We start from the raw sequence: 18918 nt of genomic DNA on the forward strand, positions 1-18918 counted from the left end.
ACTGTAACTTAAAAATATTCCTGTGACCCTTTACCAGGTGCTGTCTACAGACCCTAAAGATATTCTTATTGTGCACTTGAAGTAGGCCTTATTTAAATCTGCCTAAATCACTGTTTATTTCAATTATAAATGTAATTATATGAAGACACGCCACAGTGAAATATTTGGGCTGGGTAGTGTATTTACCTATCCACTTTGTGATTTTTGTTGTTGAAATTATTTCTTCAGGAGGCCTTGTTATTCATAGACATGTACCCAGTCTCTTGAGGGATTAGTGGGTTGCCCTGTTGTATGTAATGAACAGTCGCGGCTCACACCGTTAATGAGGAGGGGGATGGGGGCGGCCTGCGCCAAGTCTGACGCTGCTCTGAGCAACGTCAGGATTGGCTGGGAACACCCTGGCTGGGCACTCCCAGTCAGACTGGGAGCCTATGCAGGCCCTCTCCAGCCCAGCAAATGTGTTGCTGGGCTGGAGAGAGCCTACAGCGCATGTGTGTTTGGCCGGTCCGAGACGGCCAGCCAAACACATGCGCTCTGAGGGGAGTGCTCTGTGCACTCCCCTCAAAGGCTGTCATCCCCTATGCCCCGCCCCTTTCACCACGAAGGAATAATAAACCTGGTTTATTATTCGTTCGTGGTGAAAGCGTTGCAGCTTCTGCTGCTAGGGGGGGGGGGGGGTGACGCTCCTCCGCCGTAATGGAGGAGCCGCCCCTGGTAATGAACACATAATAATGCAATCATTAGTATCATATTTTTATGCAGTGCTAGCCCCTATACCTCAGCCTCTACTGTTTAATTAATCAAGAGAAGTTGGATCTTTCCTGACATTTTGAAGCGTGTTTGGTATTAATTTAAACCCTGGACGACTCTCAAAGACAACAACTTCTTGTGGAACAGAATAGGGGGACAAATATAAACTATACCATTGTTGCTAATAGTGGTTACACATTGCACACATATTCTTGCACAGGAACAGGGGTGTCACAGAACATGAATATTAATGTGGTAAGCTGCAATTTACAACCCGTGCGATTGGCTACACTACAGCACGGTGTTCTTCCAGTGACTGCAATCCACTGCCCTATGAACAGTCATTTCCCTGACAGTCACAAAAACCCACCTGGACCCCTTGTGGCAGGTATATTGCATTAGAGGGCTTCCTTAAAGCGAAACAGCTCAACCTTCTAAGTGTCCTGCAAAATTTTTATTTTGTTCTTGTTTCGTTTTGTTTTGAGCAATTCTTGTTCCTTAAAGGAACCGGTGTTGACTTAATTGAAAAATGAATATGAAAAGTTTTCTATCGCTTTTTTTGGGGTGGGGGGGGCATTGTTCCCTTAGAGAATCAATTACCACCTCATTTGAGGTACTGTAAACTGTTGAATGGTTTGCGTCTTTCTGTTGAAATGTATACATTGCTTAGCAAATCATTATCAAAACTACGTCATATGGACTGAGAGATCCAATGCTATATTTGCCAAGGGGAAGCTTCGAGACACTGCGGCCAGGGTATACAGTAGCACTACCTCTGGAAGACTCTCCAGTGCCTTGAGCTGGGTCAGTGAGGCAATCCACCTTTCCTAGCTCGCTTACTACTTTCAACCCACTTTTAAAAACCCGACTAGCTAACCCTAGAGAAGAACGTTCAGGAAAATCTGACAACATAACATTAGTATTGTACCAAAAGACCATAACGACTTCCGCTCGCACCAAGCCTATATTTCAAGGTGCACTAAAGATTTGGAAGTCAGGCCATAAAATCTTGAAACAGAAGGGATACATCCACTCCTTGGCCTTCCTTTGGAATGATACAGCAATTACGTGATAAGGAACATCACTCGCCTGGCCCTTTTTAGTCCTGGAAATGCACAAGGACTCTAAACCACCTAATATCCAACAGGCAATTTGTTACCTTTGCTGAACTTCAACAAGAATTCCATGTTGAGCGGGCATAATTACTTAGCTATAGGCAACTGTTATCCATACTTCTACGGGAGCTCAGTGGCAATCCTCGGGCCCTCAACAAATCCACGCAGCATTGCTTTTTGTCCAAACGGGGGATGTATAAGAAGCTCATCACAGACCTTTATGTCACTCTTGTAGATCCCTCTTACTCGAAACCCAACTCGAGCTTCCTGTACAAGCAATGGAAACCATCTCTGAGACTCTAGAAGAATAGACTGGGAGGACTTCCTCCTTTTCCATGACAAACATTGTAATCACGCAAGATTGAAATTCAGTTATTTGATATCATCCTCAACTGGCATTGGTCACCCTTTGAAGTAGGGTGGAGCTAGCCACCTCTCCCTGCTGCAGGAGATGTGCACATGTCAGAGGAGATATGATACACTTACTATGGGGATGCCCAATAAGCAGCCCTACTGGGAGGCAGTTTGAGACAGTCTTCAAAATGCTACTGACTTGCAGCTACAGCTATCCCTAGACCTGGCATTCCTGCATGTGACAACATGGATGGCATCTCCTCTCATCAACAACAGTGGCTCCTCCCTGACAGTGACCACAATCTGTATCCTGAGACACAGTATATCCACCACTCTACCAACAGCTGAAAAACGAGCATTTGTGATGGCTGACATGGTGTCCCACATGAATGTGATTTACAAACTGAATGATCAATTGGATGTGTTCAAGGAGGTGAGGGGGTCTTTTTGACTTGCGATGCCTGTTCACTCATGATCCCTAGATGAGGGCCTACACTTACTCTTCTCTTAATCCGTACCCTGATGCCCCTCATCTTGCCCAAATTCAGTATGTTGCTTGATTCATCAACAGCCCCAATTCTGGATATGGTCTTCTCGGAGTCAGGTGGCAGGGGAAGACGAGGCCCTGGTTGGGTCGTTTTGCCGATTGGGTTCCCTTTCCATGAGAATTCTCACTTAATATCAGTTTACTGCCCATCTGCTGTGATCCAGCTGGTTCCTACCTTATGAATGTAGTTTTGGTGTAGTTGTTTGTACTAGTCAGTACTTTCAGGTGACTGAGACGGATTACAATGAAACAAGACAAGAATCCTGAGATTATCATCATTATTATCGTCACATATTTATAAAGCTCAGCGTTCACCTAAATAGGTATCTTGGCTTTTAAAAATACCAGTAATAAACACCAGTTAAAATGAGCATTTGCAGTATCGGCCACTAGGCACCGGCTCACGTGTATCACACTGAAACCCAAGAGATCCTTCCTACTTAGGAAAGAGCCAGGTCTTCAACTTTCTCCTAAAACTAAACAGAGTTTCTTCCTTCCTAAGAAACGGTGGTAACTTACCCCACCACTGTGCAGCTCTCACCTGAAAAGATCTGCCACCATATCTTAGCCTTTTAAACCTGGGTACATGGATCAAGTTTGCTGCTGCAGATCATAGCGGTCTCTGTGGTCTGTACTGCCTAACTTTGTCTTCTAAAAATAATACACATTGCTTTAAAAATTATTCTCTCCTTCATTGGAAGCCACTGAAGCTCTCTTAAAGCACCAGAGGCGGAGTCAAATCTAGACTAATTTAATGCCAGTTTTGCTGCCATTTTTTGTATCCTTTCCAGTCTTTTCATTAAGTAGTTGTGAATACCTAACAACAGTGCATTGCAGTAACTGACTCGACTAAACACTGTGCTCTGAACCACCAACTTCCTTGCTGGCTGCAGTAGCAGACCAACAGTTTTCTTAAGATTCTTCAACAGATCAAGTTTCAGTCCTTGAATGGATTATTTGTATAGAGTATTATCATTTTACTGTATACACTTGCGTCAATGCTGCTGTGTGAGTTCAGTATCTACACATTATAGTTGAACTGCAATCTATTATTGTTTACTGACAAATTTAATAACTAAATGAATAATAAAAAACTACCTAGAGTGGCCCTCTCTGACCAATTGCATTAAAGAAACTTGCACACAACTTTTTAATCCCTTCCGTTGCAGCAGTGACTGGGAATGACCAGTGTATTCTAACTTGCACGTGGCTTTATTTGAAAAAAAAAAAAAAAAAAAACACATAAATAAATCATAAAAAGTACAACTAGCCAAAGTTTTTTTGCAGCTGGACCCACTTGGTCGGTGCTGACCAATGTCGGGGTTGCCAAGTACCAAGACTGTCTAGTTTTTAATGCACCTCTTTCTTCAACCACCCTACATTTCCTGTTTCTAAGTCTTGCAATTTCACTTTCATCCTTAGTTACAATCATCCTGTTTTCTCCTTTTTATACCTTTCTTTTTCTTCCTCTGGGTCAGACTCCGATAATGTAAAATAAGTCCTGGACCCTATAAATGAGTGCTGGTGTTCACGATCTGTAACCACTACCATAAATTAGCACTTGATGTGCCCTAGGTTTTCACAGTTCTCTTCTATGCTTTGCAGCTGCTACATTAACAGTTTTGTTGAGAAAACTAGAGGCCATGTTCTGGCTTACCTAGAAAATGACATCATCACTTACTCTGTCCTCGCTAAGAATCCAGAATTCACCTTCGCCCCCTCATGCAGGACCATATCAAACACACCCTAAAACCCTGAACTGGCTCCTAGAGAATGCTAGGATTATATTGCAGGTTGTATGCAACAACCACAAAGCCTAACAAGGCAGGCAAAGCCACCCCCGAGTACCTGCAGAAAATTAATTGTCAACCAGAAATCTTCACCTCTTGTCCATCCACTTAATCAGCGATTCTTCAGGAGGCTGAAACATCATTGGGGTTCCACAGCTCAAGGCTACGGAATGTCATACCAAGCCTGAAATCTGGAATCTGACCTCAACTTCATGAAATTTAGGAAACTCCTGAAAACTGAACTTTTAGAATTTGCCTTTCCCACAGGACTCACCACTTAAGGATATTTCAATGTGTTTCACATCGAAAATGATTGGATTCCAATGATCCTAACGAACCGCTCAGATGGACATTTTCTTTCTATCAGCACTCTGAAGAATCCAAAATTTGTACACCAGTGGTTTACAAAACTGCTTAACAAATAAATTGGCATGTGATTATATTTACAAATACCCACTATCCATACTCCAGAACTCAGTTTGAGGACAGCACATACATAAATCATTCCTATGTCATAAGGGAGTATTGCATTCAGGAAATGCCTACTTACCGCTAGCTGAGGAGGCACTAGGTCTGCATCACAGTTTGACTGTAGGGATCGCATTAGAGACTCGGGAGGTGAGGGAGGATTAGGGAGGCACAGTGCTGGTATTCTTTCTGAAACATAAATGGCATTGCTTAAATATATAGAAACATACAAAAGGAAAAAGAAGAAAATTGCAAGGAATGATCTCTCTTGAAAGCCAGGAGCAGTAGTACTTTAATGTCACCAGGCATATTTTGAGAAGGGCCTCTCGGGTTTCTTCTGCAACCTCTTCTTGGTGTAAGCAGACATTTGAAAAAAAGCGGCAAAAAAAAAAAAAAAACAAGCAGCAGGCACATTTCCACACCTATTTTAGCAGATACTACTCTCTACTTGTCTTTACTGTGGCTTTGCACAAAATCTTATGCCCTCGTTGCGATTACCTCTGGAAACTGATTTGAGCGCAACTGGGTTTATAACTGGTACAGTAATACTGTACACTGTGGATGTCTGACTGCGAGATTTTAGCCAGGTAAACTTGATGCAGTTTGTGTAGAAAAACATCATTACAATTGTTTTTACTGAGTTATTACACATTCCTAAGATGCAAAAAAGTCACCCGATAACATTGGGAGTTTTGGTGTCCAAGGTGGTTTATGCAGGGTAGATCAGTGGTTCCCTCTTGTAGTTGACTTCCTCACCCAAGGGGAAAGAGCGAGAGAGTGAGAGAGAGAGAATGTGAGTGACCAATGTCTTATTACTCATTTATTTTTTAGAGCAGTAGAGAGTTGGGGAGTAGTCCCCTTCTACTACTATTGTTACAATGTAATTATATGTGGGCATTCTCTTTTTCTGATGTCCCACATGTTTGCATTTTTGATTCGAAGAAGCCTTTTTCCACCCTTCTGTCATAGTTGGGCAGATGGCATATTATTTTACATTTTCACTTCTAAATTCAAGGTGCCTTACAACTACACTTTTAAAACGGACAGGACAGAAATCATCTTTAAGGTTACCTTTCAAATTGCATTAATTTTTCATTATAGAGCCTTGCTATACCTCACTCTAACAAAAACGTAGCCGCTGCTACAAAGCACAGGGAATCTAACCTGCATCCTGTTTGATTGGCCTCCATGATTATGAAGCACCCATTACATTGATCTTCGTTATTTCAACTCAAGAAAGCTGTGCTGGAAAATGTACAGCTCACTTTGTACGAAAGGGCCAAATGGAAATGTTATCTTTCTTTCTTTCCACCTCTCATGTTATTTGGGGGACAACTGCTGCAGTGGAAGGTTATGCAACCTGGAATATTCTACTGGAGAGGACATAAACCATAACTGTACTAGAACACTGGAATGTTGGGAACTCCATTGAAAAAAATGGAATGCTCCGGGCTTCTAATTGCCAGCCGGGGCTCCAGCATTCCAATATTGTCATCTCAAGGAGCCAGAGGTGATTTTAACCTCCCCTGGCTCCGTGAGGCCTTAGTTTTAGGAATGAGAACATTCTGACCTTCAGGGGCGGATTGTTCTAATAGCATTAGAGCCCGACGTATCAGGCCTTACCAAAAATGAAAGGCCCGGTCCCTTGTTAAAGACTCTTGCCTTTGGCTCGGGCCTTTAAAAATGGAGCGAGATTTTAATAGACGGTATAGCCCACTACAGTGGGCTCTAAGGCTATAGCATGGTATACCTGTTTGGCTCAGAATGTGAGTACAGAAAAACTGCTGTGAACTAGCAAAGCTTCACATTTCAGTGACTATTTTGTCCATGATAGTCATAACTAGACTATTAAAAGGAACTACAATTAATACTTTCACTGCATAAGGTCTCCAGGTGCAACGCATGGTAGTTAGTGATTGGGGTCAGATTGTCATTGGGAGTCTTCACAATGTCAGAGGCTTTTACTAACTTCAGGGTAGTTTTCTGAGCATGTGAAAGTTGATTGACAACAAGCACACATCCTGACATTAACAGATGCATGAACCGTCTTGGTCAACTGTAAGAGATCACACACAAGTCATTTATCATACAGGAAATTAATAGCCTAAAAAAAGCTACTGCCAACACACACAAAACTAATAACCTGAAAAGAGCTACTGCAAACACACATACAAACAAAACGAATAACCTAAAAAGAGCTACTATCAACACAAACACACACACACACAACTAACCTGAAAAGAACTACAGCAAACACACACACACAAAACTAATAACCTAAAAAGTACTACTGCCACTGTGTACACACACAAAACTAAAAGCCTAAAAAGAGCTACTACCAACACACACACCAGAGCTAGGAAACTAATACCTTAAAAAGAGTTACTGCTAACACATCCAAACACGTAATTTATCAAACAAGGAACTAATAACTTAAAAAGAGATGCTGCCAGGAACCCATCACGAACTCTGCAGTATGTTTTATCATGGAAAAGACAGTATGGAGTCTTCCACTGGGGTAAGGGAGCCACTCTCACCATCATCATAAATTCAGAACTAAAGTTAGATGTTTCTAGGATGGTGCTAGGGCACATGTATTTTGCCACAATAATCTTTTCTTTGTTTTTTTGTCTTTTTTTCATTTCTATAGATTTCTTTTAAATCTCCACATGAGAGCATGGGCAAACAGGTCAGAATTGTGAACCTGCCCCAATGTATTTAGCCTTCAATAATCTGGAAACACAAAGACGACATGGCTCTTTACAAAGGACACTTTGTATCTTTTAAATCTCTGCCGCTACAAATTCACCTTCCACACATTTAGGGTATTAGTAATAAAGCCTCATGAAGGATTAATCAAAGCATTCACATCACAAAACCCGTGATTTCAAAGGGAATAATCTGCTACACAACAGAATTGGGTGGATTGTCCAACAGCTTAGCATTTAATACCACACCAAAAATATACCTGGGTCGGTAGAGTCTGGGGAGATGACGATGCCAAGGGCATTCTCCTCTGGACTGTGATTAATCATTGCTGCATTGTCTAACACTTTGACGTTTTTGGGCTCATCAGGTAACCCTTGGTCAGGAAGAGCCTCAAAGCAAGTTCCTTTGAACCCTGAAAAAACAATTACAGTGTTAAAAAACGAAATTATGTGTTTTTCTGGTGTAAAACAATTACTGCATAAAATCGACGTAAGAACCAAGCTGAAAGGACTCATTGAGCCTTTTTGGCATACTGCTAAACCAGATGATGGGCAAATTACAACTTAGCATAAAACGCTGCAGGCTTTCCAAAGAGCTGCTAGCTTGTTCATAGAACGTACCAGCCATTTCTTTATATGTTGAGATCTTGTGAGCACCCAGTGCAGATCCACCTGTATTCATGATTATCATTAAAAACCCAGCTTTGATTGGTTTAGTGCAGGTGTAGTTAGACACTACTGTGTTATCATCACTTAACATACTTGTATTAAATGCTTTATGATTAATTCAAATAAGAAAAATACTGGCTTTGACAGGTTTTTTCATCCTTTCACCACATTTCGCATTAATATAATTCCAAAGTAGCAAGTTGGTGGCATGTCGGCTGAAAAAAAAAAACTGTAGCAAGCATACTACTTGCTAAAGCAAGCAGTAGATTCTGGACGGTCCTGGGCTTCGGGACTGATAAGTCTGGTTAAATTCTGCATACCTGGACCTAGTTTTCCAGTAATCTAGTGCCTAAGCGGACATCTCACAGCCTATTTTGCAGAAGGATGGGACGGACCGCTGAAGCAGGACAAAATGGACAGATATTTTCCTGGTATTCTTTTTCAAACTTCATGTCCTTTGTGAGTTATTTGACCTTAATGCAGATTAGGGTAGTAGCCACAGAACAATCTGATCGCAGTGGCTCAATAGGTAATCGACGACAGCTGCTTTTGGCTCTACACTAAGGGATTAGGATTAGCCCATGCTTTGATATTGATGCAGCTTAGCTACAAGCTTGTTGTTGGACCTAGTCCTTTTCTGCAGGATCACCCCAGATATTTTGACTTATTTCCTGAAACTGTTTTTGTTGGCTGTGCAATTTACTCCTGCTAATCAGTGGTAAAGTTCTGGTGCTCTCCCTTCCAAACATGAAAAAACTGGTATACACCCAATTTGGTCCATTAATTTACTTAGAGGCCCCTAGCATATGGTTCAGGGCCTGTAAATTAAATACTGGTAGACAGCTATAGCACTCATTGTGCCACGCACTAAAATAGACTTGTAAAGCATGTCTCCAGACCTGCCTTTGAAGCTTGAGTTTGCAGTTTTAAATCGCCATTTGGATCAGGCAAAATAAACTTTTTGCCAGGCCTAAACCTTCCTTTAAAGTCACACCCAAGGTAAGCCCTAAATGCCCTTGGTCAGGGTGCATGGTATTCAAAAAGTAGGGCATGTGTACTTAAGTTTTAAAGTTCAGAAAGTCGTTTTTCACTGTAACAAGGCTAACTCTCCCATAAACTTAAGCAGATAAAGACATACTTCTTCCTCTCATTTGAATTGTAATTTAAAATCCTTTTGAATGGCAAAGTAGAATTTTAAGTTAATTCTGGAAAGTGACACTTTTATAATGTTATGCAGAAAATGGGGGTGGCTCTTTAGGTAGCGGGAGGAAAGGTTAGGCCATAGAACGATTGCTATACAAACTATTGTCTTCCTGCTCTGTATATTAAATTATTTCAGCATTTACAGTTCCTCAGTCTACGGTATGAGCATAACCAAAGCTTTTTAAATCACATGGTCTCTTACTTTGCAGGACTTTTTATCTTCTTTGAACTATCAGTCGATAGGTACAAATACTACATCTGTTGTGTATGTTAATCACAAAATGGACTAAACATTCTGCACAACTTTGACAATTGAAATATTCAAGCGTACATCAATATGTGTGGCACAGTATGATGATACTGTGACTAGAAACATAAAAATATTGGAAGTTCTGAACAACTTGAACAATTAAAATACTCAAACATACATCAATGTGTGTGACAGATTGTGATTATATACATATAATTGTGACCCCCAACCACGGTGTAAAATGAGAAACTCACACCAGGGTATCTGAAAATGAAATGCTGTAAACAATTCTTTAATGGGGAACTAATCAGTCTTTAATCATCAGTCCTATCTTTTTTTTATAAAAACAAAAAAAGGAAATGAGTGCTCTGAAAGAATCCAATTAGTAAGTCCCACTCATTTTTCATTAAGCATAGTCAAGGGCAAAAAGATGTGGATGTTTATGCTTTTAACCAGATTATCCCCTAATTTGAATGAAACTTTCTTGGCCTTGTGGGGGTTGACGTTTAACAGTGTGTGATTCCGAGGGCTCCTCAGGACAGGGGCTGTTTCGCTACTTTGCCCTGCACCCCAGGAAAATAGCATGCTCATGTATCATACACATGCATGGTGTCTCATTATTTAACTTGCACCACTTTTCACTTGGGCACTGGGTTCACGAACTTCGCATATAATGTTGCTAGATGTCAAAACTCTTTGTGTTTAAATTGTTGTGGGATGTGTCCAGAAAAACTGTGAAACAATTATATTGTTTAAGTAAAATTATTTGCACAATTCGGTTGGATGTGACTGCTTAGGTGTTGGAACCATACATGAAGTAACTGAACTTTTATCTGTACAAGCATTCTTTTTCCTGTGTTTGTTGACAGGCCCAACTCCTACTTTGTTTTATACAGGTCCAACACCACTGATGCCTTCCATGTATTGCTTCCAGACAGAGGACAAAAGGGCCTTGGTTTTGGGGAGGGTGTTCCTACCCAGAACAGAATGGCCTGGAGAGCTGTACTTAGTCCATCAAGAACTTGAAAGAATGGCCTAAGGGGCTGTGCCCACTCCTTTTCATCACTGACATGCATATTTTGTACTTGGTGTTGTAAGACTACTTTTATCTGCTAACAACAGGGCCTTTAATGCCTTCCTACTAACTTTGTCTCAAGAATATCAGGGTTATTCTTATTGCCTGCTCTTGCAACAGCTGCATTGAATGGAAACAAGCCGATCTAGTGAAACCATCTCTCAAGAGGATAAGGCTATGGGGTATTAGCAGATGTGTCTGGTACGTCTCACGATTTGAAGATCTCTTACTGAGATATTGCGTGTAAAACCAATGGGAATGTAATCAAACTAAAACTAAATGGTCCATCATAAACAGCTTGCTAACTCCTAAATTTAGGTTTTATAATCCAGAAATGTTGCAGTGTTGCTCTGGTTAGCCGATGAGCTAGATCTGACCCAGGAACAGGCCTAGCAGCTGTTACAGTTCAGGGAACTGGTGGTTCTCTTCCAGGGGATCCTCATCAATAGTCATAAACATTGAATATTCCCGCCCTTGTGCGGGGACCCCGGAGCATATATATATAAAATACATACATATTATCATGTGTAAAACAGCAATGCAGGCTATAATCATAAATAGGCTAAAATGCTTTATTTCTATGCAAGTTTTTTTTTTTTTTTTTTTTTTTTTTTTATATTATAAAATCACAATAGATCATAAATATCTACCTAAGCCCCAAAAACTGGACTTAGGGAAGTAAACAGCAGTAAATATCAGAGAAAAATAGAAAAAAACCACATTGAAAAACAATGAAGCATTCTTAGCCAATAGGCTGCATGCAGGTTAACACAGGAGAACCATAAAAACTTTGGCACCGTGCCTTTAAGACCCTGAGCACCTCCAGTATCCCACCATGCCTCAGGGGTGAAGGGAAGGTGACAGTTGGTTCACAGTTAGGTCAGTTCTTTTTTCCGGCTTCTTCTGAGAGGATCCTGGAGCATTGAGCTCTCAGTTTTTCTGAGTTTTTCTTCAGAAAAATCCTTAAAAATAGTGTTTTTCCTATTTACTCGACAGATAACATCTTTTGTCTGAGTTTGGAAGTCTTTTTTGACAGAAAATGCCATCTCTTTTTGTAAAATGTCCTTCTTGTGGGAAGAAGAAAGCCCAGTCAGACCCACACTCTCTGTGTATTGTCTGCCTGCCACAGAGTCACTGTCCTGACACCTGCAAGTATTGTAAGAACATGTCAAGGAGGACTCTCAAAGACAGAGAGAAGATCAGGCTACATGGGCTTCAGGAGAGGAAAAAGTCAACATCCTCTTCACTTCCCAGACCTACAGCAAAAGGAATGGCCCGATCGACGTCGACAGGTAGGATTGTACCTGTTTGTTCTCCATCGACGTCATCGGCACCACCGTCTCACCGGCATAGATCGCCGTCGACGGCGACCAGACCGACGTCGAGGGACAAAACGTCGAAGCATGGACACAGGGGTACATCTCCGTCGACGGCAGGCCGCCGTTCGGCGTCGAGTCATCTCCGGCGCTCCCGTTCGCCGTTGAGAACGTCTCACCCCTTGGCGTCGATGGACACGACACCAAAAACACCTCGACGGCATGAACATCCGCCGTCGACCACTCGCCACTCAACGTCGAGACACACGACGGCGAGTAGGTCCAGGTCCCGCGATAGGCGATCGGCGTCAAGACACTCGACGGCAAGACCTCCGACGTCAAGACCTTCGACGTCGAGAACAGACCAGCCATCGCAACCTTCGACGTCGAGGATACAATCGACGTCGACACAACCTTCAGCTGTGTCACAGGCAGTAGAGCCAGCGGACAAAGCTCCCTCACCGGTGGTCTCTATAAGGAGTGCATCATCCCATTCCAGAGCATCGGGGCATGTTTCTCCCATCACAGCATCCCCGGATTCACAATACTCTAGGATGTATTCTCCTACTGCCTCATTACCGAGAACGCCATCGCCTACAGCTAGAGCAGGACGGGCTCGTTCTGCTTCTCGTCAGCCGACCACAAGACCTGCACACTCTGCTACAGCCTCTCGGAGCAGGTCCCGTTCCCGAAGGAGAACCAGGTCACGAACACCACGCAGAAGATCACCTTCTTGGTCTTCTTCAGGATCGTCTGTTGGGCGCTACTCCCCCACACTCACAGATTCTCCACCTGCTAGGATTTCCCCGGTGGATGATATCACCACTTTTAATGAGGTTCTTCTAAGGGGAGCGCAGAAGCTAAATATTGAGGTACCGGAGCCGGCCACCTCATCCTCAGTTATCTTTGAGACCCTACAACACAGATCAGTCTCGAGAAAACTGCTGCCACTAGTACCGGGTTTGCTGCAACCGACTATGGACACTTTTCTGTCTCCAGCCACTCTCAAGTCTGCCCCGGCTAGGATTCAAAAGAAATACAAAGCTCCGGAACAAGATCCTTTATTCCTGCGGAAGGATCCGCCACCGGACTCTGTGATCTTAGCCGCAGCCAGAAAAACACACTCTGTGGCATCATCTTCCACAGTTCCCCCGGATAAGGAGAGCAGACACCTAGACTCTCTGGGGAGAAAGATGTGCGGTACGGCGGCATCTGCTATGAAGGTCTCCAGCGCCTCAGCACTTCTGGGCAGATATGACCGCTCTCTGTGGGACTCACTCCACAGATTTACAGAAAAGTTGCCCAGGGAAGATAGACAGGACTTCCAGGAAATCTTGCAGGAAGGGGGCCTAGTATCTAACCAGGTCATCAGCGCGGCGGCGGACGGGGCGGATTTGGCTGCGCATGGGTATGCGCACGGAATCTGCGCTAGGAGGTCTTCCTGGCTACGGCTCACGGGTCTGAAACAGGAAGCACAGCAGCGCATTTTGAACCTCCCATTCAGCGGGAGTTCATTGTTCGGTACCCACGCGGATGAAGAGATGGCCCGAATGAAAACGGAGGTCGACACGATGAGGGCAGTGGGCCTGGAACGTAAAAAAGACTTCAGGCGGAGGTACAGGCCGTATGACAGACGACCATTCCAGCAGAGGGTTCAAACCCCTCACTGGTCTCAAAGGCCACAACAACGACAGGGACGTCCCCTGTTTCAGGCACGTAGACCCACAAGAGACAGAGGGTCAAGTAGACCTCAACAGTCTACAGCAAAGACACCATCAAAGCAATGAGGCATTGCTTCCCTCAGCACTGTGCACCACTCCGGTGGGGGGAAGTGTTACGCATCATCTTCGCGAGTGGCACTCAATCACAAAAGACAGATGGGTGCTCAATATTGTCGAACATGGCTATTCTCTCCTTTTCAAAAAACCTCCTCCACACTTGCCGCCAGCAAGGTGTTTTCCTTCTCATCTCAGCCTGCTACGCAAGGAAGTTCTCGCACTCCTACAAAAGAAAGCTGTAGAAAAGGTTCCTCCGGCACAAAAAGGAAAAGGGGTGTACTCCCGTTACTTTCTGGTGGCGAAAAAAGGTCAACAGGGCCTCTTCAGACCAATTCTGGACTTACGGCTCCTGAACAAGTACATAAGAAAACAAAAGTTCAGGATGCTAGTCCTTCACCAGATTGTCCCGCAACTGCATCAGGGAGACTGGATGTGCTCCATCGACCTACAGGATGCATATTTTCACATCCCAATAGCAACCAAACATCGGAAATTTTTACGTTTCCAGATAGCGTCACAGCACTACCAATTCAGAGTCCTTCCATTCGGCCTGAAGTCTGCACCCCGAGTCTTTTCAAAATGTGTAGCAGTGGTAGCGGCACACCTTCGAAGACAAAAAATATTCGTCTACCCCTACCTGGACGACTGGCTAGTGAAGGCCTCATCTCCGGATCAGGCGAGAAAACATCGAGATATCGTTCTAAGAACTTTCGAGTCTCTAGGTCTTCAAATCAACCACGACAAGTCAACCTTGATTCCAACACAAAACCTCCACTACCTGGGAGCGATACTAAACACAGAGCTCCAAAGAGTGTATCCTTCGGAGGAACGACTTTTATCAATCCACAGGAAGTGTCAACATCTATTAACAGCCGATGCACCTACAGCTCGTCAGGTGACATCGCTTCTGGGCTCCATGGCTTCATGCATCTTCATTGTCCCGAATGCCAGGCTACGCATGAGGCCCCTTCAGGAGGCATTAGAGAACAATTGGAGCCAAAAGACTGGTCACTGGGAGGACAGAGTTCGACTACCAGCAGTGGCTTTTCAATCACTACAATGGTGGATGCACAGACCTCACCTGTCGATAGGTTCTCCGTTTCACCAGACAATTCCAGTCGACACTCTGGTAACGGATGCGTCTCTTCAGGGTTGGGGTGCTCATCTGGGTTCCTTCCAAGCTCAGGGTCTGTGGTCCGACAAGGAAAAGAACTATCACATAAATCTACTGGAACTCAGAGCAGTCCATCTGGCTCTCAAATCTTTCTCTCCATTGGTTCAGGGGAAATCTATCCTAATTCAGACAGACAATACAACCACAATGTATTGCCTGAACAAACAGGGGGGGGAACAAGATCACTACCTCTGTCTCGAGAATCCCAAACGATATGGCATTGGCTCCTGGCCAGGGGAATGTCTATCACAGCGGTACACCTGCCAGGTCAGCAAAACGTAGAGGCAGATTTCCTGAGCAGACATCTGGAAGACGCGCACGACTGGGTGCTACACGACGAAGTCGTCGAGGACATCTTCGGTCAATGGGGTCGACCTCAGTTGGATCTCTTTGCAGACGAAACAAACAAGAAATGCCCAGACTTCGCATCCAGGTTCTGCCGTCCGGGATCTCAAGGGAATGCCCTGTTGATCAACTGGTCAGGGACATTTCTCTACGCCTTTCCACCGATTCCCCTCATACCGGCAGTAATCAACAAATTTTACAACTCCAGAACCAGAATGATTCTGATAGCGCCACAATGGCCCCGCCAATTCTGGTACACGGACCTACTCAACTTATCGGAAAGACCTCACAGGAGGTTGCTGTGCAGACCGGATCTCCTGAGCAGAATGGAAGGCAGAATCCTACATCCCAACCTTCCCTCTCTGAGCTTGACAGCATGGCTCCTGAATTCCTACAGTATGGGCACCTAGGGCTCTCACAGGAGTGCATGAGCATCTTGAAAGAGTCAAAACGACCTTCCACGCGGCGTTCTTACGCTTTTAAGTGGAAGAGATTTTACATCTGGTGCTCTCAACAAGGTATAAATCCCATACGAGCTCAGGAGGACGTCATACTATCCTATTTACTTCATCTGGCGAAGTCTGGTCTGCAGGTATCTTCTATTAAGGTTCATTTGTCTGCAATTACAGCGTATCGTAAGTCGCCTTCTCAGGAATCCTTCTTTACGATACCTGTAGTCAAGGATTTTTTAGAAGGCTTGAAAAAGGTTTTTCCTCCCATTCGGAGACCTTCTCCTCCATGGGAACTGAATGTAGTCCTGTCAAAACTTATGGGCCCTCCTTTTGAACCTATCCACAAGGCCTCTTTACAGCACCTTACGTGGAAGACGGCTTTTTTGGTGGCCATTACTTCAGCGAGGAGGGTCAGCGAAATTCAGGCTCTGTCTTGCAGAGAACCGTACACGGTTTTTCACGATAATAGAGTGGTTCTGCGAACTCACCCATCTTTCCTTCCGAAGGTGGTGTCAGAATTCCATATCAATCAGACTATATCTTTACCGACTTTCTTTCCCAATCCGGAGACTCCGGCTGAGAAAGCATTGCATTCTTTAGACTTAAAAAGAGTGCTGAAATTCTATTTGGACAAAACAAAACCGATTAGACATTCTAACCATTTGTTTCTGAATTATGGTCATTTAAGAACAGGAGAGGCAGCGTCTAAACGAACGATATCAAGATGGATTGTGTCTTGTATTGTTAACACTTACCAACTGGCTAATAAGCAATTACTGGCTAGGCCAAAAGCGCATTCCACAAGGGGAAAAGCGGCTACTGCTGCCCTCCTTAACAATGTACCAATTTCCGAGATTTGTAAGGCTGCTACATGGAAGTCTGTGCATACCTTTACTAAGCATTACTGTTTAGACTCGGATGCAAGAGCGGATGCCCAGGTGGGGCAGGCCTCTCTTAGAAATCTATTTGCATGAATATGTATTCTTTCCTGCACTTCTTTCGGACAGTCCGCAGAGTTTAGGGATGGGCTTGCTAATCTATTCAATGTTTATGACTATTGATGAGGATCCCCTGGAAGAGAAGGATTAGTTACTTACCTGTAAATCCTAGTTCTCTTCCAGGGGTATCCTCATCAAAGTCATAAACAACCCACCCTCCTCCCCGGACTTAAGTCTCCTAGAAGTGCAGGACAGATTATCTTTCTGATCAGTTACACAGATTGTCACCGTAAAAAAGTACTGACCTAACTGTGAACCAACTGTCACCTTCCCTTCACCCCTGAGGCATGGTGGGATACTGGAGGTGCTCAGGGTCTTAAAGGCACGGTGCCAAAGTTTTTATGGTTCTCCTGTGTTAACCTGCATGCAGCCTATTGGCTAAGAATGCTTCATTGTTTTTCAATGTGGTTTTTTTCTATTTTTCTCTGATATTTACTGCTGTTTACTTCCCTAAGTCCAGTTTTTGGGGCTTAGGTAGATATTTATGATCTATTGTGATTTTATAATATAAAAAAAAAAAAAAAAACTTGCATAGAAATAAAGCATTTTAGCCTATTTATGATTATAGCCTGCATTGCTGTTTTACACATGATAATATGTATGTATTTTATATATATATGCTCCGGGGTCCCCGCACAAGGGCGGGAATATTCAATGTTTATGACTTTGATGAGGATACCCCTGGAAGAGAACTAGGATTTACAGGTAAGTAACTAATCCTTACAGACAGGTAAGTGTTAGAGAAGATGGGAGGAGTTGAAAATAATCAAGTGCTGAGGAGGATACAGCGATGGGTTAGAGGGGGCTTCACAATGAAAGAGAGATTGTGCACCCACAGTTCTAAGCCTCTTGGAAAGAGAGAGCTCACGGGGTAAGGAACGGTGTTTTGAAGAAGTATGTGGCTTCCATGTGATATTCTAGGGACTCTGGTGCTTAGAAGCTGTTGTGCTTCGATGCTGCTGCTCTTTCTCTTTGACTAGTGCTTCCGCCTAAAGGAATACGATCGCTAGGTCAAACTGGTCTCTTTAGAAGAGTCTGAGACATGATCTCCATTTGGGTGATGAAAAGGGTGCCACGTGTGGAAATGGGGTGACTTTAATGTGCTAAGATCTATCAATCCAGATAAATAAGTATCTACTTTTCTCTGAGGAAAAGGCGATCAGGTGCCACTTTCTGAGAGTAAGGGAGAATTACTGTAGGAAGCTGGTTCTGTATATACTATATCAAAAGGAGATGGGTGTACGGAGTCCAGGGGCTGCCCAGAGGCTAAAGCAGATAATACTAATGCTATGTTTTGTGGTAGTGTCGTCAAGCAGTTAGGCTTATCAGAGGGTAGTGCAAAGCATCTGTTGTACACACACACACAAGCTATAGAAGAAGCACACACTCAATGATTTAATTCCAGACCAATGGTTTTTATATAGCAAAAATATATTTTCTTAATTTATTTCTAGAACCACAAGATTCAAGTTGCAGATAAGTACTTCAATAGATTCATATTTCACACATCAACAGTACTTTGTTTGAAATTGATAATTGCCAATATTTCAAAAACTGTATAACTTATCAGTTTTAAAAGTTGACACTGCAATTTTCAGAAACAGTTCCTGGGGGAAGAAAAGTTAGTACGATTTACAGGTGAGTACTTGGTTTACAGTTCCAGTCTCCAAGGGGTTAGGAAGTCCACAGGTTAGGGTTCAAGTTAACCCCAAACACCCACGACCAGCAACACGGGGCCTGCAGGGTGCAGGGGCTAAAGTTGAGGCAAATTTAACATGGGCTCCTATGGAGACTGGGGGCACTCGGAATCAGGCCTGCCTGCAGGTAAGTACCCGCGGCTTCGTAGGACAGTCCTGGGGGTTTAGAGGTGCACTGGGGGGGGCACAAGTAGGAACCAACACACACCCTCAGTGGCACTGGGGCGGC

General features: G+C 43.6%; 1 protein-coding gene across 2 annotated transcripts in view; it reads right to left on the reverse strand.

The window, feature by feature from the left end:
• Positions 1 to 18918, reverse strand: part of IRAK2 (interleukin 1 receptor associated kinase 2) — a 277952-nt gene that overhangs the window by 201327 nt on the left and 57707 nt on the right. For both annotated transcript variants that reach the window (XM_069206326.1, XM_069206327.1), the window contains exons 3-4: positions 7993 to 8145; positions 5107 to 5213 (exon numbers count right to left, since the gene is read on the reverse strand). In XM_069206326.1, coding sequence (XP_069062427.1) covers positions 5107 to 5213; positions 7993 to 8145 — 260 coding nt within the window. The remainder of the gene's footprint in view (positions 1 to 5106; positions 5214 to 7992; positions 8146 to 18918) is intronic.

This window comes from Pleurodeles waltl, chromosome 9, assembly GCF_031143425.1.
Source record: "Pleurodeles waltl isolate 20211129_DDA chromosome 9, aPleWal1.hap1.20221129, whole genome shotgun sequence".
Taxonomy (NCBI): domain Eukaryota; kingdom Metazoa; phylum Chordata; class Amphibia; order Caudata; family Salamandridae; genus Pleurodeles; species Pleurodeles waltl.